Below are 21,725 nucleotides of genomic sequence, written 5' to 3'. Positions count from 1 at the left end.
TGAATAGTTGTTGTTTATATATTTGAATTGTAGTGCCAATAAGCACATATTGGTTAGACACTTAGGTTGAGTACGAATCGTTATGTTTTGACTCTTTTAGGCACATTTTGGATATGTTTGGTTGTTGGTTATTGCATTGCTTGGAGCCCAAGCATTTGAATGTGAGCTAGCTTGATTTTGAAGGGTGTTTTGGGCACACACGGCCATGTGATTCTTTAATTTTGGTGCAGTTTTTTCCCCACACAATCACAGGATGTTACATGGCTTGGCGACACGGCAATGTGACCCTATTTTGAATGGCACACGACCGGGAACATAGTCTAGCGACTCGGCCGTGTGACCCTATTTTCGAATTGTACACGTTCTAGCCACATGGCCATGTCATTGAGCCACATGGCTTAGGCTCTGTCACATGGCCGTGTGACCCCTGTTTGCACATTTTACTTAATTTTTTGTAAAGTTTCAGTTTAATCCAGATTTGATCCCGATTTATTTTAAATGTTCTGTATGCTCAATTTAGATCCCATATTGATTGAATATCATAAAAGTGATTGCATATGAACTATTTTGGTTATGTTTGATTAAATCATGAAAAATGTTAAAGTTTTATAACTGTAATGCCTTATAGCTTGGTTGGTGACCAGACCGGGTATAGGGTGTTACAGTTTCAACAAAAAACAAACTCATATCGAGGCTAGGACTAATAAGAAGGAGATCCAGCATCATGAGACAATAGAGATGAAGAAAACATATGGCCATGAAGGTTCTACTTTTGAAGAAATAAGAGTTATAGAGCATAATGCCCTAAAGGAAGTTGAAACAAAATTGGTTGTTATGCAAGGTGTAGTTGATACGGATAAACTTAGTTGGCTAGAACATTGTGCTATTACTTGGATTGAATATAGGTCATCCTTGTATTCTTTAAAGGAAAAGCTTATGTTAGAATGAATTGATTGAATGAATATTTTTAAGCTTTCTGAACATTTGATCTTACTTTCATTCAAGGACAATGACTTGTTTCAATCTTTCAAAGACTCAAATTGAGAGATTCTGTTTAAATGGTTCATCAAGGTTGAGTAGTGGAGTGATGAGATTGTTGATGCTAAACTAAGCCTTATTGATAATATGTTTTGATATAATAAATTAAAGTGTTTTTGAATAAAAGTAAAGTTGAGCAATTTCATAAAATCAAGTTGAAATTGTTTCAATTAGATGAAAGGGTGGTCTTTCAACATCCAAGTTGCTGCAAATTTGATGCCCACTTTTATGCATGCTAACACAACTTCTAGTCTAATGGCATGGGGTGGGGTTTCTCTCTTAGCTCTTGGTGACAAGTGTAGCGGGAAAGGAAGGTTGTTTTATAGGTGTTTTGATTTATTTATGTTTGGTTGGGTGTTATGAATGGGTTTTTATTGTACTATTTTATGATTTTGGTGTTTCTTTTTGTTGGCTTTCATTTTTATTGGGAGTTGTTTTATGGTTATGTTTTATAGAGAGTTGTTTTACGTTTATGTTTTGTTTGGATTAGAGTAGACCTGTTCATGGGTCGGGCCACCCGGCCCAGCTCGAAGGCCCGCCCAGAATGTGAGAGGGTTTGGGTAAAAATATAGGCCCGAAAAATGGGCTTGGACAAAAAACTAAGGTCCGTTTAAAAAAACGGGCTAGGCCTCGGGTAAGACATTTTTAGCTTGGCCCAACTTGGCTTGGCCCGAATTCACGAAAGGACAAAAAAATCTGCTTTTTTATTTTTAATATTATTTTCTTGTTGTTTTCTCCCTATTTTGCTATCATTTTACTATTATATTGCTACTATTTTGTTGTTATTGTTTGGTTATTGTATAAAACTTATTTTATTGTTAGTTTTGTTATTATTTTAAAGACATTTGTTAATTTTGTTATTGTAACACCCAATTATTGCCCGGTTCAGTAAACACAAAAACATATAAAGATAATAAAAAATAAATAAAGGCCCAAATGTCCATTACATTGACCCAATTTAAAAGCCCAAAATTATATACTCAAATCCCCACTAAACAGAGACCCAATACAAGTCCTGGCCCAAAACTGGCCCAAAGCATACGAAGAAACCTTAGGGTTTCTAAGGGGCAACAGCGCCGCAAGCCAAGCTCCCCGGATCTTTGTGACCTTCACCTATAAGGAAACATCAGAAAAGGAAACAAAATCACATATTTTGAATCAAATAAGAGATTTGTTCCTTTATTTTTTTTTATGATTATGGCTATAAAAAATGCCATTGTAACACTGTAAAGGGGATTCAAAAATCAAATAAAAACTGAGGCTTTTACTTTCGCAATATAGAGAGCATAGTCAATTAAAGGTTGATACTTGTAGTTCTATTTTATTTTTCCGTTATATCTATTTATTTTTATCATTTATATAAATAATATAAATACAAAAGGAAAGAAATAACCTTGCTTTTTGGAAGCGCTATACGACGGCCGAGAGAGCCACCCCGGAGGATCGGTGACTAGAAACCGAAAGGTTTTGTGTGGTTTTGAACCTCTTTGCTAACATTTTGAAGGATTTAAGCACAGATTTGGGCATAAAGGGGTCGAGAAGGCTAAAAGGAGGATTTTCCCTTTTTACCACCACGACGGTGTTGCTTAAGAGGAGATCGTGATGTAACGCCATGGGCCGACGAAGGGCCGATAACTGACCGATGGCCGGAGGACAAACCAAGGGGAGAGAATTTTTTAGGGGTTTCGGTTTTTTTATTATTTTGGTATTGAAAATGAATTTTTTTGAGATATTGGGGGCTTATATAAGGTACCAAAATGGTACCGTTTTTGAGAGCCCCCAGATGCCTAAAACAGCGTCGTTTTGGGGAGGCCGACTCGACGTCGACCCGACCCGGCCTAGGATCCACGTGTTTATTAGCGAAGGGGTAAATTGCATTTTTAGCCCCTCCGCCTTTTAATATATTTCCAATTAGATTTTTTTTTATTTTTTTAAATTCGGCCTTTAATTTATTTTAAATTTCAATTTAATCCTTTTGAACTGCGCCGTTTTAGAGGAGAAGGGAAAATTTCCCTTCCAGCCCCTCCATGTAATTCGCGCGTTCAATTTAGTCCTCCAGACTTTATTTATTTGTAGATTTACCCCATATTTTTACTTACAATCCAATTTAGTCCCTTTTTCATATTTTTCTTAAAATCAATATTTCTGATAATGTAATTGTTTTTTTATTTTATAATTTTCATATGTCATTATTATTATTTTATATATATATGTTTTTTTATGTATGTATTTATACCTAAAAAAGACTCATATTTTTCGTATATTTATATGTACACATGTTTTATTTATTTAATTAATTTTGATATTATTTTAACTATTTTAAACTTATATATTTTTATGTGTACATGTATACATTTTTTTGTTTATTTCAATCATTTGTCTATTGATTTATGTTTGCATATTTTATTATTATCTTGCCCATTTATTTGATATTTTGCATGTCATTATCTTATTTATTTGTTTATTTATTCATATAATTTCTATGAAATTGTTGTATTTATTATTGATATTTGTTTGAGGGCATCTATTCACAATTCAACATAGCATTACACTATCCTTTTATTTAATTTTAAAATAAAACGTTTCAAAATAGAGATAATACTCGTATTTAGGATTTCTCAAGAAAATTGTGCCCTAAAGTATTGGGTTCCGATTTTTTGTAAAATCTAACAATCGATGATTGCTCTTTAAATCAAATAAAATAAAACTTATCATCGGGAATTTAATGTGTTGGGTCCTAACGTATTGGATGTGACACGTTGACTCCTCGAGATAAAGATTTTTTTAAATAAAATAAAGGAAATATCGAATGTTTGGGATTTTAAGGAATTGTGCCCTAACGTATTGGGCCGCGATTTCTCTATAAATTTTAAACAATTAGGTATTTTCTTAAATTCGATTACACAAATTCTTTGACTAACTCATCGTGAAAAGAGTAAAATGATGTACCCTAACGCATTGGGTGTGGTGTTTTTTCTTTTCAAAATGAGAAGGTCTTAATAAATTAAGGATCGCATTTTTTTAATTCTCGACATTAAGACACTAATTAATTAACTAGGTACCAATTTTGGACGTTACGAGGGTGCTATTCCTTCCTCATACGTAACCGACTCCCGGATCCATTTTTCTAAAACTTATAGACCAAAGCTATTTTTTAGGTGATCCAATCACACCTCAATAAAAAATTGGTGGCGACTCCCAATTTTTGTTTTTTTAAAGTCGACAACCTAAAATTTTTGTTTTCAAAAAAGGGGTTTCGAAAGCTTGGAGACTCCGCTGGGGACTTTTTAAAAAAAATAAGAGAGTCGAGCCACAAAGTTGATTAATTTTTGTCTTATAGTCGAAAAAATAAAATTCATTTTAAAAAATCCTCTTGCATTCATGCTTAATTGATTTAAGTACTTTAAATTATCTTGCATTGTACATTACATATACTGGATAAATTTACCCTTTATGCGGGAGCAAGAAACTAGTCCTTCGGAGGTTTTCACCTCCGTGCAGGGTAGTGGACCACTTTCGGGATACATCCGTACCTATGTCTTCGTGAGATTTTCATCTCCGTGCAGTCATAGGGAAATGTATTCCCCTGAACCGAACTTGATCCATATAAGCCTATAATGGGTGAGGATTGAGGAATCTGCTGGTTCGGGTACCTTTACCCTAGAAGCCGAACTTCATATAGTGAACCTTAGGAATCCATCCTAGGTAGAACTATACTAAACCCTAGTAGATATCCAATTAGGGATTTTACTATTTCTTGATTATATTTTATGATTTTATGTGATACTGACTTTTTGTGTTTTATTTTGATTGCATGGCATGGCATTTCATTTCATCATAAAAGGCGTCAGTCCATATTCAGTTGCTAGATAGAAGGCTTATCATGGAAAGAGGGTTTCTTGATAAAGTGGAGGACAATGCGGCTGTCCGAACTTGGTCTGAAACAATGCAACAAGAAAAGGGTGATAGTTTGGCTGACGGGCATGTATCAGAGTTATGGGACTTTACACATATCAGTGTAACTCAAAACAATTTGCAAGAATTGAAGGAAATCTAGGGTCAGTGGAGTGATGAGGTTAGACAGCTATTTTATAATAATTATGGGGATCTACCTTATTTTCTTGATGTAAAGGTAGACAAGCATTTGTTTCAAGCCCTCGCCGAGTTCTAGAATCCTGCTTACAACTGTTTTACGTTTGGGAAGGTTGATTTGGTGCCTACGATAGAGGAATATATGGCTTTACTCCGATGTTCAAAGTTTCAAGTGGATAGGGTCTATTCGAGAGCGGTAAATGTGCCAACCTTTTCAAAGAAGCTGATGAGTGTAACAGGAATGAGTGAGCAGTGAGTTGTCGCATGAATTAAGCAAAAGGGGGATAGTAAGTGCGTTCCTTGGAGAAGCTTGAAAGATGCAATTCTCACACACCCAGATGTAAGAAAAAGGTTAGATGTCTTTGCTTTAAGTATATACAGTTTGGTTGTCTTCCCTAAAGCCTTGGGGTATGTGTATGAAGCAGTCACTGATTTATTCGACCAGCTCGATAAGAAGGTTACACCGATTCCAGCAATTTTGGCAGAAACTTTCAGGTCATTGAGTGCATGCCAGAAGACGGGCGAAGGTAGATTTATTGGATGTGCACAACTTCTACTCGCATGGTTTCACAGTCACTTTTGGAAGGTGGATAAAGTTTCGTATCGGGTTTTCTCTAAAAATTATTCACCACTAAAAGAGATAGTAGCCACACCGATGAGAGACGACATTTCGAAGGAGAAGTGGATGGCAATTCTTTAAAATCTTCAAGAGGAGGACATTGAGTGGAGAGCTCCTTGGTTACTTCCAGATGAGATCCTGTATATGTGTGGTAGTTTTGATTAGGTTCCTTTGCTGGGTATTTGGGGAGCTGTTGGATATGCCCAATTATTGGTGCTAAGGCAATATAGGTCAAGGCAATTTATACCTGCGATCCAAGGGATAGCTGATTGTGAATTTTCGTACAAGGATGATGGTTATAGAAAGAAGATTCAAGAGATGTCTAGTGCGTGGAAACAGACTTGCCGAATGAAGAGGCTAGCTGTGGGTCCAATGACAACTCCTGAGTATCATGAATGGTGGGCTAGAAGGATTAATGATAATACACCTAAGTTAAATCAAGAAGACAGCCAGTCAATAGAAGAGCATTTACGAGTCATTCCTTCTGAGTTGGAAATCATAAGGCAAGATTTTGAGAGAAAAAATGCGGATTTAGAGAAAAGGATAGAGCAAATAGAGGCGAAGAGATGAACTTAAGATTGGATATAGATGTTCAGAAGCTTGAAAATGAGAAGTTAAAGAAAGAGAAAAATAAGGCTGAGGAGGAGCTGGGTAGTCTGAAGACGGATTATAAAAAAATGCGTTTGTCAATAAGAACTGCTAGGCTGGGAAAGACTTCAGAATAGTGGCGAGCAGAAATCTTAGAAGAAAAGGACAAAGCCAATAGATGGGAACAAAAATTTCAGGAGATGCAGAGACGAAACGAAGTTTTAGAAAAGATTTTGTCAGAAAGCCAAAAGGAAAAAGGCGAGCTAAAGGATAGGGTGATTATGTTGGAAGGATGTCTTCGTCAATATCGAAATCAAAATTTGGCGATAGAGTTGAAAGCAAGCTTGAGCAAGATTGAAGAAATGAAGAAAAGAATCGAAGAGCTAGAAACGGTGCTGTAAAATTGTGAGATCCAGATCAAGCACTTAAAAGCAAACGAGAGTCGTAATAATGAACAGCTTCACCACTTTCAGAGTCAAGTTAGAAGCAGAGATCATCTTATCGAGGAAGCTGTGGTCCAGATTCGAGAAGTAGCTAATCATATACAAACTTTAGCAGTACAGGTTGACACGCTGAGTGTGAAGTATGAATTAGAATCTGATCGGGGGCAATAATTAGCTTTGTTACTTAGAAAGATTAGAGTTCTGGGTACTAGGACGAAGTCTTATTTGTAATTCACTTTATGTAAAGAAATTTAATTTCTAGTAAAGTTTTCTTATATGGAATTGAATCAAAATTGACGCCTTTCTGCATTCATTTCATGCATTGCATTGTTTCATATGCATTAAAAAAATACATCAAGGGATTCTAATTAATTTAAATCACTCATCAGTTAATCTGAAAATCAACCAACCTACCAAACACTGCTACGGTACTCGATCGAAAATTAAAGACATGGATCAAAGGCTAGAACAGTTCCAAAAGGAAATGCAAGAACAAATGAATGAGCAATTAGAGAAGATTCAACAAAAGATGATGGATAAAATGATGGAATCTCAGAGGAGTATGATGGCTAAAATAACTCAATTGTTGACTGGTGGAGTTGATAAAGGGAAGGGCTCTGTGCTCAATATTGAAGAAGGAGACAGCGAGGGACCTATTTATTCCCTAGAACTTACTTCTCAGCAAGCAGAGGTATACTCGCGCAAATCCTCCATCACTATCAAGCCTCAGGGCGGTGTTGTTACACCAATGAACTTTCAAGCTAGATTAGGCTCTAACCTGGAGACAACCTTGCTAATCCCGCTATCCCTGATTTCAATGAGACAGTTGAGAAAATGAATGGTGAATTGCCGAAACAGCTCGAAGAAAAGAATAAATGGCCGGAGGAAAAACTTAGAGCGATGGAAAGTACTGAGAGCTACCATGGAATTGATGCTAGAGAATTGATCTTGGTTCCAGGTTTGGTACTTCCCCACAAATTCAAAATGCCAGAGTTCGAGAAGTACAACGAAACTAGTAGCCCGGAGGCCCATATTACTATGTTCTGCAGGAGGATGACTGGATATGTTAATAATGACCAGTTGCTGATACATTGCTTCCAGGATAGCCTCGCGGGGGCTGCATCCAAATGGTACAACCAATTGAGCCGTACCCAGATTAACTCATGGAGAGATCTAGCACAAGCATTCTTAAAACAGTACAGCCATGTGACTAACATGGTACTTGATAGAATTACTCTGTAGAACATGGAGAAGAAGCCTGGTGAAGGTTTCAGACAATACGCACAGAGATGGACAGAAGTTGCCGTCCAAGTTCAGCCGTCTCTTCTAGAAAGAGAGATGACGATGCTTTTTGTTAATACATTGAAGGCCCCATTTATTACACATATGTTAGGGAGTGCTTCCAAAAGCTTTCCTGACATAATCATGAATGGTGAAATGATAGAAAATGCTATTAGAACTGGGAAAATAGATGCTGGAGAAAGTAGCAGAAGGTTGTCCTCGAAGAAGAAAGAGAATGAGGTTAACAATACAAGTTCATATTCAAAGACGATTACGGTGAATCAACCGGGAAAAGGGGCTGTTAACCAGCAAGGATCATCAAAGCAGAGATCTGATACAAGACAAAATACAGAGAAGATTCAATTTACGCCAATTCCAATGTCGTATAGGGAGCTATATCAGAATCTATTCAATGCACACGTGGTTTCCCCTTACCACTTGAAACCTCTACAGCCTCTATACCCTAAGTGGTACGATGCAAACGAACAGTGCGACTATCACGCTGGAATTGAGGGGCATTCTATAGAATATTGTACGGTGTTCAAGAAGCTGGTAGAAAGACTTATAAGCATGGGTGTGGTTAAATTGGATGATTCGCCCAATACGAAAAACCATTACCTAATCATAATGATAATGGAGTGAACATGATAGGTGGGAGCATGGGTAGAAAAATCAAGGAAGACATAGCAGAAGTGAAAATTCCTTTGAGGTGGGTCTAGAGAAATATGGTAAAAAGGGGATTGATTGTTCTGAATTTAGAGAGAACCTCCGAAAGGGTGGAAAACTACTGTGAGTTCCATCACGAGGAGGGACATGAAATCCAGGAATGTGTAGAATTCAGAGCTCTGGTTCAAGGCCTGATGGATAATAAGGAAATGAAATTTTATGAAGAAGTTAAGGAGGAAGGGAGCATTTGCACTTCCGAATCTTCGAAGGTTCCAAGAGTAGCGCAACCTGGGGTCATTATCTCGCGGCCAAAGAAGGATGAAGTGAGAACGCCAGTAATGCCAAGAATCATAATAAAGAAACCTGTAACCTTTTCTTACCAGGACAGTAGGAAGGTTCCATGGAGCTACGAGTGCAATACAACTGTCCCTGGAAAAGAGACTACAAAAGACCAATGTGTGAGTGCCAATCCAGAACCTATGAAATGGGCCATAATAGGGGAGCAAAAAGGGAAAATAGTTGAGCCAGTGAAGGAGGAAGAAGCTGTGGAATTCCTCAAATTTTTGAAGCATAGTGAGTATAATGTTGTCGAGCAGTTGCATAAACAACCGGCTCGTATATCTGTACTAGCCTTACTCTTGAATTTAGAAGTACATCGAAATGCACAGATGAAGATGCTAAATGAGACCTATGTGTCCAAGGATATTTTTGTCAGCAAACTAGATCGGTTGGTCAATAATATCAGTGCTGATAATTTCATATTTTTCAATCATGATGAAATACCTCCTGGAGGCATAGGATCTACACTTTGCATATCACTACACGAGGCAAGGGGCATATTTTGCCAAGAGTATTGATTGACAATGGATCGGCTTTGAACGTATTGCCATTATTCACACTCAACAGGCTACCCATAGACAGTTCGCACATGAAAACATGTCAAAATGTAGTGAGGGCATTTGACGGTACAGAAAGGAAGGTCATGGGAAGAATTGAGATACCCCTACTGATTGGCCCAACAGTTTATGAGATAGATTTTATTGTGATGGACATCAAACCTTCCTATAATTGTTTATTAGGAAGACCATGGATACATTCGACGGGGGCAGTACCGTCATCATTACATTAGATGTTGAAGTTAGTGTCAGATGGTCGGCTAGTGACAATAAATGCCGAAGAGGATATAATAGCAGTTGTATCCAATGAGACGCCATACGTGGAGACCAATGACGAGTCAGTAGAATGCTCATTTCGATCTTTGGAGTTTGTAAATGCGGTATTTGTTCCTGAAGGGAGCAAAATTTTGGTGCCAAAATTATCCAAAACTACAGAGATGAGTTTATAGTTGTTGGTAGGAAAAGGAGCTTTACCCGGAAGAGGGCTAGGGAGATATCTTCAAGGGAGGATTGAGGTTCCAGTGCTGAAAGAAAAGCAAGATCACTTTGGCTTAGGATACAAGCCAGATAGAGGACAGAGAAGGAATGAGATAGAAAAAAGGCAGGAAAGGAGAAGGGCGCGCCTAAATGGGGAAGAAGCTAAATGGGAGCCAATGGTAATTCGCCACATATCCAAAACTTTCGTATCTGGAGGAGTTATTCATCATGAGAGAAAGAAATCGGTTGAGGGAAGCATCGAAAAACGTTAGGAAATATGCACATCAATGCCTTTCATGAGCATGTGAATGAAAAGAGGAGCTGGTTAGACATTCGTCCTTATGAGCCCGGGAGTGTCCTAGACAATTGGACTGTGGAAGAAATACCTAAAGTCTTTAGAGCTGTCTCAGAGTAATGTTTAGAACAAACTTGTTGTTTTAGCCTAGAAATAATAAGAATTCTTTTGAGAAATAGGCTTATGTTTAACATCATTATTTTAATAAAATACATCTTTGCAATTGTTTCGAGTAAATATTCTTTCATTCTTTCCGTACAAGTAAATATATTCTTTCATTGCTCAAATAATTGTACATAAATTCATACATTCTTTTGTAACCATATTAGGTCCCTGTGTATCAATGACGTGAATGATGCCATTACGAACTCAGAGTTTCCTTTTGAACAAAACATGTGTTTAGAGGGATCGCACGACTTTGAAGGTGATGAAGATTGTGGTTTATCTCTAGACTTGTTCAGGATGGTAGAACAAGAGGAAAAACAAATCCTACCTCACAAAGAATCAGTAGAAGTTGTGAGCTTGGAAGAAGGAAAAGAGGTGAAAATTGGAACTGAGATTTCTGCAAAGATAAGACGAGACCTCATTGAACTACTCCGAGAATTCAAAGACGTCTTCGCATGGTCATACCAGGATATGCCTGGATTGAGCACTAACATTGTGGTACATCTCCTACCTATAAGGGAGGATTGTAAGCCAGTTCAACAGAAGCTCAGAAGAATGAGGCCCGATATTGTGCTTAAAATAAAAGAGGAAGTCAAGAAGCAGTTTGATGCTGGATTTTTACAGGAGGTCAAATATTCTGAATGGGTAGCTAACATCGTTCCAGTTCCCAAAAAATATGGAAAAGTACGAATGTGCGTGGATTACAGAGATTTGAACAAAGCAAGCCCAAAGGACAATTTCCCATTGCCACATATTGATACTTTGGTCGATAATACGGTGGGATATTCGCTGTTTTCTTTCATGGATGGGTTCTTAGGATATAATCAGATAAAGATGCATCCGGAGGATATGGGAAAAACTACATTCACTACTTTGTGGGGAACATTTTGCTATAAAGTAATGCCATTCGGATTAAAGAATGCGGGAGCAATATATCAGAGAGCCATGGTAGCCTTGTTTCATGATATGATGCACAAAAAAATTGAGGTCTATGTTGATGATATGATTGCCAAATCCAGAACAGAGGCGAAGCATGTACAGGTCCTAAGAAAATTGTTCTCAAGACTAAGGAAGTTTCAGCTCAAACTCAATCCGACAAAATGCACTTTTGGGACCAGGTCAGGAAAGTTATTGGGTTTCATAGTCAGTGAAAGAGGAATCAAGATTGACCCAGACAAAGTTAAGGCAATACGAGATTTACCACCGCCACATACTCAGAAAGAAGTTCGAGGTTTCTTAGGAAGACTAAATTACATTGCTCGGTTCATTTCACAGTTGACCGAGAAATGTGATCCCATATTTCGCCTTTTGAAGAAACATAATCCAGGGGTTTGGAATGAAGAATGCCAGGGAGCTTTTGAAAAGATAAAGCAGTACCTATCCAATACTCTAGTTCTGTCACCACCTAGCCCAGATAGACCCTTGATTTTGTATTTAACGGTGTTCAACAACTCCATGGGATACGTGTTGGGTCAACATGATGCGACTGGAAAGAAGGAAAAGGTGATTTACTATCTCAGTAAGAAATTCACTAATTGTGAGATAAGATATTCGCCTATCGAAAAACTATGTTGCGCCCTGATTTGGACGACCAAGAGGTTGAGGCAATACTTACTCTATCATACGACTTGGCTAATTTCAAAATTAGAGCCTTTGAAGTATATGATGGAGTCAACAGCATTGAATGGAAAAATGGCTAGATGGCAAATCTTGCTCTCTGAGTTTGATATCATATATGTAAGTCAGAAAGCCATCAAGGGGAGCGCGATAGCAGATTTCTTGGCTAGCAGAGCTTTAGAAGATTATGAGCCCCTAGACTTTGATTTCCCGAATGAAGATTTGATGTACGTGGCAAATGCTGAAGAGGATCCCCAAGAAAATCATCCTTGGAGATTAAATTTTGACGGAGCATCGAATACACTAGGCAATGGGATTGGGGCAGCCCTGGTATCTCCGAATGGAGATTATCATCCTTTCACCAGTAAATTAGCCTTTGATTGCACTAATAACATGGCTGAGTATGAAGCTTGCATCATGGGTATACGGGCAACCATAGAGCAAAAAATCAAGACATTAGAAGTGTACGGAGACTCAGCATTGGTTATATACCAACTAAGAGGGGAATGGGAGACAAGAGACCCTAAGGTGATCCGTTATCGGAGATTGGTTTTGGAATTGATCGAGGAGTTCGGCAACATTACCTTCTGTTATCTCCCACGGGAAGAAAATTAGATGGCTGATGCTCTTGCTACTTTGGCTTCCATGATTAAAGTAAATCAGTTGGACGACATGAAGCCCATTCAAATTAGTATTTATGAGATCTCGGCCCACTGTTACAACATTGAAGAAATAGAGAATGATTATCATCCCTGGTACCAAGATATATTGCTATATGTAAAGAATCGTGAATATCCTGATCAGGCAACGGAGAATGATAATAGGACATTGAGGAGACTAGCTATTGACTATGTCTTAGATGGAGAGATCCTATACAAAAGGGGAAATGATCGAGTACTGTTGAGGTGCGTGGACGGTGTAAAGGCTAAGGAAATTTTAGAAGAAGTCCATGAGGGTGTTTGTGGTACACACGCTAATGGATTTACAATGTCTAGACAGATCATGAGATTTGGATATTACTGGGCCACCATGGAAAGAGATTGCATCAATCATGCCAAGAAATGCCATAACTGCCAAATTTATGGGGATAAAATGCATGCGCCTCCTTCACCTTTTCATGTTATGACTTCTCCATGGCCTTTTTCCATGTGGGGTATGGACGTCATTGGACCAATATCACCGAAGGCTTCTAATAGACATCGTTTCATTTTTGTGGTTATTGACTATTTCACTAAGTGGGTAGAAGCAGCCTCATATGCTAATGTCACGAAGACAGCAGTCAATAAGTTTTTGAAGAAATAGATCATATGTCGATATGGAATGCCTGAAAGAATCATATCTGACAATCCGCTGAATCTGAATAACAACACAATAGCGGAAGTCTGCAGTCAGTTCAACATTAGACACCATAATTCGTCACCGTATAGTCCAAAAATGAATGGTCTAGTAGAGGCGGCAAACAAAAATATTAAGAAGATTGTGGCGAAGATGGCTGAAACTTACAAGGATTGGCATGAGAGGTTACCATTCGCTCTTCTGGCTTACCGAACATTTGTCAGGACTTCTATTGGGGCAACACCTTTTTCTTTGGTTTATGGAATGGAGACAGTTTTACCGATCGAGGTTGAAATTCCTTCTTTCCGGGTATTGGCTGAGCTAAAGTTGGATGAGGCCAAATGGATCCAATCTCGGTATGATCAGTTAAACCTGATTGAAGAGAAAAGACTAAGAGCTATTCGTCATGGTCAAATGTATCAGAAGCGAATGATGCGAGCTTATAATAAGAATGTTCGTCCCAGAGAATTTCATGAGGGGCATTTGGTTTTGAAAAAGATCCTTCCTTTACAAAAATTTTTTAGAGGGAAATGGACGCCGAACTGGGAAGGACCTTATGTTGTGAAAAAGGCTTTTTTTGGAGGCGCTTTGATTTTAAGTGAAATGAATGGCAAAAATCTTCCGAATCCTGTAAATTCAGATTCGGTCAAGAAATATTTCACTTGAAGGAAGGAAGAAGTCAAAGTGAAAACCCATGAAGGGCACTCTGATTTCCTAAAAAAAAATGAGGAGATGGAGAGGCCAAGGTGAAAACTCGAAAAGGGCGCCTTGAGACCAAAGGGGGTTTGAGTTGAAAACCTGAAAATGACGGCTCAAACACTGTCAGATTGGGGGCAGATGGTGATCTTGCTACAACAAGAAAAGGATATATGACGTCTTGGGGCATCGACAAAGTACTATAGATCCCCTAAACACATGTTAAATTCAGAATGGTTCTTGGTTTGCATGGAAAAGTTCAAGCGGCGATATCCAAGGCACCTAGTCTTCATATTACTTGTATAAATTTTGTTTGTTCTTATAAATACTTCATTCTTTCCTGTTCTTGAATACTTTTTCTTTTCAAGACACTTGCTATCAATAAATTCCTTTTCTATTATGACCTGAATTAATTCATCTTTTACTCAATATTTTGCAAACATGTCACATTAGAATAATTATGGATGGACTAATAAACTTTCACAAAAGAAGTTTTGCATATTACTATGAGAATTTCTAAACTTGAAACAAGACTATTGTCTAGAACACACCAAGTTTAAAAGAGAAAGTCTAAATTAAGATTGTTTTTTTTTCGGATTTGGTTGTCTAAATATTGGCAAGAAGTCTTGATTGAGTAGGAAGAAGTTCCCTATGAAAAGAAAATTCTTCATTTGTGCATGAGCATTTGGTAGGACACCCTGGGAATGGTGTAAAAGAATTTCATGATCTGTATGAGAGGATTGAGAAGAGTCAAATTTTCCTACCATTAGGCCATAGTGGGAGAATAATGGTACAAATTTTGCGTCCTAGTGGATTGAACTTTGAAGTTTACAGTAGGGGCAATTTGACTAAATGGAAATGTCAGCTGAGCGAAGGCGTTACGGCGCGTCAGTGATAAAACCTTAATAAATGTCGAGCAATAATAAAGAAGGATCGCTGTAAAAAAAAAGACATTCCGCATTCATGCAAACATCATTCATACATACCTAGTTAGGAGCATTTGACTTATTCTGATCATGACATCCTAATCACTAGGCATGATTAGGTTCATAAAATGAATTATATAGGTCATGTCCCCAGAGAACAAACCGGTGAAACACCAAGCCTTGTCTCCCTGAGCAGCAGCGGATAAGGTTGAAGATTGTAGATTTTATCTCCCTAAGTAGTAGTGGAACAGATAAAAGACGACAAATCTTATCTTTCCAAGATAGTGGGAAGCAGATTAAAGCCACAAAGCCTTGTCTCCCTGAGCAGCAGCGGAGTAGGTTGAAGATTGTAGATCTTATCTCCCTAAGCAGTAGTGGAGCAGATCAAAGATGACAAATCTTATCTTTTTAAGATAGTGGGTAGCAGATTTAAAGCCACCAAGCCTTGTCTCCCTGAGCAGCACTGGAGTAGGTTGAAGATTGTAGATCTTATCTCCCTAAGCAGTAGTGGAGCAGATCGAAGACGATAAATCTTATCTTTCCAAAATAGTGGGAAGTAGATTTAAGCCACCAAGCCTTATCTCCCTGAGCAGCAGCGGAGAAGGTTGAAGATTGTAGATCTTATCTCCCTAAGCAGTAGTGGAGCAGATCGAAGACGACAAATCTTATCTTTCCAAGATAGTGGAAAGCAGATTTAAGCCACCAAGCCTTGTCTCCCTGAGCAGCAGCGGAGTAGGTTGAAGATTGTAGATCTTATCTCCCTAAGCAGTAGTGGAGCAGATCGAAGACGGCAAATCTTATCTTTCCAAGATAGTGGGAAGCAGATTTAGGAAGCAGATTTAAGCCACCAAGCCTTGTCTCCCTGAGGTTGCAGTGGAGCAGATTAAACCCTTGGATCTTATCTCTCTAAAGTTGTAGAGAGCAGATCGCATCTAGTCTTATTTCCTTAAAGTTGCAGTGGAACAGACTAAGCAAGCAGTCTTATCTTCCTGAAGTTGCAGTGAAGCAGACTAAAGATGGCAAATCTCTCGGAAGTTGCAGTGGAGCAGATTAAAGCCGATAATCCTATCTCCCTGAAGTTGCATTGGAGTAGATTGAAGCACTAGTTCCAATACTTCTGAAGATGCAATAGGAAAGAATGAGGCTACCTGAAGAAGAAGAGTACCAAAGTCTAGCACGACCGGGCAAAATTGGGCATTTTTAAAGTCTTTGCTCCTTTCTCGTTACACGATAACAAGCAAAGAGGGGCAGCTATAACACCCAATTATTGCCCGGTTCAGTAAAAACAAAAATAGATAAAGATAATGAAAAATAAATAAAGGCCCAAATGTCCATTACATTGACCCAATTCAAAAGCCCAAAATTATATACCCAAATCCCCACTAAACAGAGACCCAATACAGCATACGGAGAAACCCTAGGGTTTCTAAAGGGCAACAGCGCCGCAAGCCAAGCTTCCCGGATCATCGTGACCTTCACCTACAAGGAAACAGCAGAAAGGGAAACAAAATCAAAGATTTTGAATCAAATAAGAGATTTGTTCTTTTTTTTTTTATGATTATGGCTATAAAAAAGGCCATTGTAACACTGTGAAGGGCATTCGAAAATCAAATAAAAATTGAGGCTTTTACTTTCGCAATATAGAGAGTATAATCGATTAAAGGTTGATACTTGTAGTTCTATTTTATTTTTCCGTTATATCTATTTATTTTTATCATTTATATAAATAATATAAATACAAAAGGAAAGAAATAACCTTTCTTTTTGGAAGCGCCGTACGACGGCCGAGGGAGCCACCCCCGAAGATCGGTGGCCAGAAACCGAAAGGTTTCGTGTGGTTTTAAACCTCTTTGCTGACATTTTGAAGGATTTAAGCCCAGATTTGGGCATAAGGGGGTCGAGAAGGCTAAAAGGGGGATTTTCCTTTTAAACCACCGACGATGTTCTTGCCTGCCGAAGATCGAGAGGCGTGGTGGCTTTACAACCCACCAATGGTAGGAGGACGATCGAGGAGAGAATTTTTTAGGGGTTTCGATTTTTTTTTATTTTGGTATTGAAAATGAATTTTTTTAAGATATTGGGGGCTTATATAAGGTACCAAAACGGTACCGTTTTTGAGAGCCCCCAGATGCCTAAAACGACGTCGTTTTGGGGAGGCCGACCCGACTTCGACCCGACCCGGCCTAGGATCCGTGTGTTTATTAGCGGAAGGGTAAATTGCATTTTTAGCCCTTCCGCCTTTTAATATATTTCCAATTAGGTTTTTTTTATTTTTTAAAATTCGGCCTTTAATTTATTTTAAGTTTCAATTTAATCCTTTTGAACGGCGCTGTTTTAGAGGAGAAGGGAAAATTTCCCTTCCAACCCCTCTATGTAATTCGCGCGTTCAATTTAGTCTTCCAGACTTTATTTATTTGCGGATTTACCCCATATTTTTACTTACAATCCAATTTAGTCCCTTTTTCATATTTTTCTTAAAATCAATATTTCTGATAATGTAATTATTTTTTTATTTTATAATTTTCATATGTAATTATTATTAGTTTATATATATATGTGTTCTTAATGTATGTATTTATACCTAAAAAAGACTAATATTTTTCGTATATTTATATGTACACATGTTTTATTTATTTAATTAATTTTGATATTATTTTAATTAATTTAAACTTATATATTTTTATGTGTACATGTATACATTTTTTTGTTTATTTCAATCATTTGTCTATTTGATTTATGTTTGCATATTTTATTATTTTCTTGCCCATTTATTTGATATTTTGCATGTCATTATCTTATTTATTTGTTTGTTTATTCATATAATTTCTATGAAATTGTTGTATTTATTATTGATATTTGTTTGAGGGCATCTATTCACACATTCAACATAGCATTACACTATCCTTTTATTTAATTTTAAAATAAAACATTTCAAAATAGAGATAATACTCGTATTTAGGACTTCTCAAGAAAATTGAGCCCTAACGTATTGGGTTCCGATTTTTTGTAAAATCTAACAATCGAGGATTGCTCTTTAAATCAAATAAAATAAAACTTATCATCGGGAATTTAATGTGTTGGGTCCTAACGTATTGGATGTGACACGTTGACTCCTCGAGATAAAGTTTTGTTTTAAAAACGAAATAAAGGAAATATCGAATGTTTGGAATTTTAAGGAATTGTGCCCTAACGTATTGGGCCGCGATTTCTCTATAAATTTTAAACAATTAGGTATTTTCTTAAATTCTTTTACACAAATTCTTTGACTAACTCATCGTGAAAAGAGTAAAATGTTGTGCCCTAACGCATTGGTTGTGATGTTTTTTCTTTTCAAAATGAGAAGGTCTTAATAAATTAAGGATCGCATTTTTTTAATTCTCGACATTAAGACACTAATTAATTAACTAGGTACCAATTTTGGGCATTACGAGGGTGCTAATCCTTCCTCGTACGTAACCGACTGCCGGATCCATTTTTCTAAAACTCGTAGACCAAAGCTATTTTTTAGGTGATCCAATCACACCTCAATAAAAGATTGGTGGCGACTCCCAATTTTTGTTTTTTTAAAGTCGACAACCTAAAATTTTTATTTTCAAAAAAGGGGTTTCGACAGTTATTATTTTAGAGGCATTTGCTTATTAAGTTGCATTTATCTTAGTGTTATTTAAGTATACATATTTTTTAAAATTTATTTTCAATTTTTTGGGAAATATTCATTTTAATTTTTTTAGTATTTTTGATGTATTATATATATTTTAAAATTATATAAAAATTAATATAGGCCGGACGGGTCGGGCCTAGGTTTTAGTATTTTTATCTAGGTCGGGATTTGGCAAAATTTTAGGCCCATTTTTCGGGTCGGGCCTAGCAAATGGGACTAATTTTTAGTTGAGCCCGACCCGGTCCGGTCCATGAACACCTCTATATTAGAGTTGTATGACTTTGATTTTGTCTTTTTTTTTTATTTTTATTTTGCGATTCAAAATATAGTAACTGATTCGATAAATTTATGTTGTTTTAAAATATTCAATGCGTTCTTCGATTGAAGAAGTCATTTTTTTTAGAGAAAATTATGTGCTTTGATGGGATTTTTACGAATAAAAAAAGATTGTGATCAATTCGATAATGATCGAGTGACATTATTTATTCGATTCAAGTTGACCTACAATCCTCCGTTATTAATATGGATATCTCATATTTGTGTTTTTATTTATGGTTCTTTTAGTTACTCTTGTGTTCCAGTTTAATAAATTTATTTTGATTGAAAAAAAACACTAACTAAATACTCTAAAAGTTAAATTATTTAAATTATTTTTTTACCATTTCAATTATATTAATGCTGAAATGTTATAATTTTTTAAATAAATAAAAAATATATTTTAATTGATATATTTAATGAAAGCAATGTATTGTATAAAAACTAGAGTATATATATGGTTACTGCCAAACCAATCTTTCTTTCTATTTCCAGAGATTGGAAACAAAGTATTTATTACCAATTAGTTAGGGGCAAATACTACTATTGATATATATAGACAATATTACAAGAAGGTTACCTAAATTATCAGCTAAGTTTAAAGAAATTAACATAAATAAAAAGTAAATAAACAAATATCAATTTTTAAGATTACCCATGATTTGTAAATAAAAAATTAATCTTCAAGGACAAAAGGTGATAAGGTAATTAGCTCCACCAGTGCATGAGACCAAAGCAGACTTATCATCATAAGCATAGCTGTAAGCCTGAGGGCATTGGCTCTTAAGAAAATTGGAGTAATTAGTCGGCGGGCATGTTTGCGGGGTGCCAAAAGAGCCAGTGCAGCAATACTGAGATTGATTGAAGGCCAAACATGCGCTATTGCAGGCGATGACGCCACCATCGGAGCCTTTAACCTGTAGTTCATTAGGGCAAACTGCATTCACATTGTCGGTGCAGCTGACTGGGATGCAGTTACCTGAACCATCGGCTGATTGTGGGGCGATCGAAACAGGCAAGTTAAAGCCATCGACAAGGCTAATGTCGAAAAAATCTTTTCCATTGTTGGGTGCGAGGGTGAATTCTGATAGGGTTACAGGTGGGATCCCACCTGCGCCGTTGCATGGAACCTGACCAGAGGCGCAGTCGCCTGTTTGACATTGGAACTTGCCGTTGACGTTTGTGCATTGAGTTCGAGCCCAGATGCGGCCAGACCATGTGGCTGGAACGGATAGCACTGATGAAGGTTTTGAGGGTAACTCAAAGCCGGTGGTGGATAATGGAGGACCTGAACTTGTTAGAATTCCGGGCCAAACTGTGGAAGGACAGTTGTTGCTCAACGTGAAGGTTGCTGCTTTAGTCCCTGGCATTAAATTGGGGTATTGAACCAAGTAGTTATCATCAATATTAGACATGAAAATCCCACCAAAAATAACTACTTCAATGGCACCCTTTTGCAAAGAAAAAAGAAAAGTGATAAAGGGAAAATATGGAATTTACCAGAGAAGAAGATGGCCGCTAGAGAAACGGCAAAGATAAGCTGAGCCTTCATCATCACTAAAATTTGTTCGATTCTTATGGTGAGAGCATCAGTTTAGACCTAAAAGATGGATGCACTACTGCTGTGTGTGTGTGTGTGTGTATACATGGATTAATAGGCTCGAGCCTTACGGTAAACATAAATAATCTTAGATCACGTTAATTAATTGTAAGAGTGATGGGGATTGTTTTTTTCTCCATATTCTTCTTCAGAAAAGAAATAAAATCTTTGAAAGCCTACCGGGATTTTCTAGAGAAAGATGGAAATTAATTAGTATCCATAATAGTCTTAGATATCGTGTTCCGTATTTATTTTATTTTTTTATAATTGTGGGAATATGTACGCATATTACTAAACATCTCAAATCAAAGGCTTTATAAGGTTTAGTGTAAAATATAGTTTAGACTTATGATTTCTAAGAATTTTCACTACGCTTAATTATAAGCTTTATTGTTTATATATGTATTTTTTATTTAGTTTATTCTTTTTTCAGTTTTAATTACAAAATAATATAAATTTAATTACAAGTGTTATAAAATTAAATATATTTAAAATTTTCATTAAAAAATATATTAATTGACTTCAAATATTTAATTTTATATTTAATTAAATTATATATTAACCTTTAATGAATTTATTAAAATATTTTATCTACAATTAATTAGTTATCAACTTACCATTATTTAGAAAGTCATGGAAAAGAAACTCAATCAAATATAAAAGTAAAAAGGATTAAAGAATCATCTAAATGTTAATATATACAATTAAATTGAAATTTAAATAGTTAGCATGTAGTTGCATAAAATTATTAAAAAGAAAAAGAAAAAGTAAAAAGAAGAGATAAAAAGCAAAATATAATTAATATTGATAGCAAATTTTTAAAAATAAATTTACAATCAATTAGGCCTTAACTTAAAAGGTAAGATTAAGATCATAAGAACTTTAAAATTATATGTTCGAGTCTCACTTCATATAAACCATGTTGGGTTTTCAGTCTAAATTTATTATGGTTAGTGTCCCACATAGATTTGCCCTGGACTAAGTTTGGATATATTCTAGTTACCAATTTGATCGT

General features: G+C 36.6%; 1 protein-coding gene and 1 long non-coding RNA gene across 3 annotated transcripts; both read right to left on the bottom strand.

The window, feature by feature from the left end:
- Positions 1-1,943: 1,943 nt before the first annotated feature.
- Positions 1,944-17,058, bottom strand: LOC128040519 (uncharacterized). Of its 2 annotated transcripts, XR_008195053.1 has the most exons (3): positions 16,981-17,058; positions 2,432-2,521; positions 1,944-2,151 (listed from the first exon to the last, which is right to left on the bottom strand). It is a non-coding gene; the product is annotated as an uncharacterized LOC128040519 (long non-coding RNA). The 2 variants fall into 2 exon arrangements; XR_008195052.1 differs by lacking the exon at positions 16,981-17,058 and having other exon boundaries at positions 2,432-2,583.
- Positions 17,059-19,793: 2,735 nt separating this feature from the next.
- On the bottom strand, positions 19,794-20,665 carry LOC105767831 (thaumatin-like protein 1b). Its single transcript, XM_012587402.2, has 2 exons — positions 20,611-20,665; positions 19,794-20,473 (listed from the first exon to the last, which is right to left on the bottom strand). The coding sequence occupies exons 1-2, from the start codon at positions 20,663-20,665 to the stop codon at positions 19,794-19,796; spliced, it is 735 nt and encodes a 244-aa protein (XP_012442856.1).
- Between the last annotated feature and the right edge of the window lie 1,060 nt (positions 20,666-21,725).

This window comes from Gossypium raimondii, chromosome 4, assembly GCF_025698545.1.
Source record: "Gossypium raimondii isolate GPD5lz chromosome 4, ASM2569854v1, whole genome shotgun sequence".
NCBI lineage: Eukaryota > Viridiplantae > Streptophyta > Magnoliopsida > Malvales > Malvaceae > Gossypium > Gossypium raimondii.
This window is presented reverse-complemented; position numbering and strand designations above follow the sequence as displayed.

Coding starts and splice junctions, on each gene's coding strand:
- LOC105767831 (XM_012587402.2), bottom strand. CDS start 20,665: ATGATGAAGGCTCAGCTTATCTTTGCCGTTTCTCTAGCGGCCATCTTC. Junction 20,474..20,610: donor AGCGGCCATCTTCTTCTCTG/GTAAATTCCATA, acceptor ATTTAATGCCAG/GGACTAAAGCAGCAACCTTC.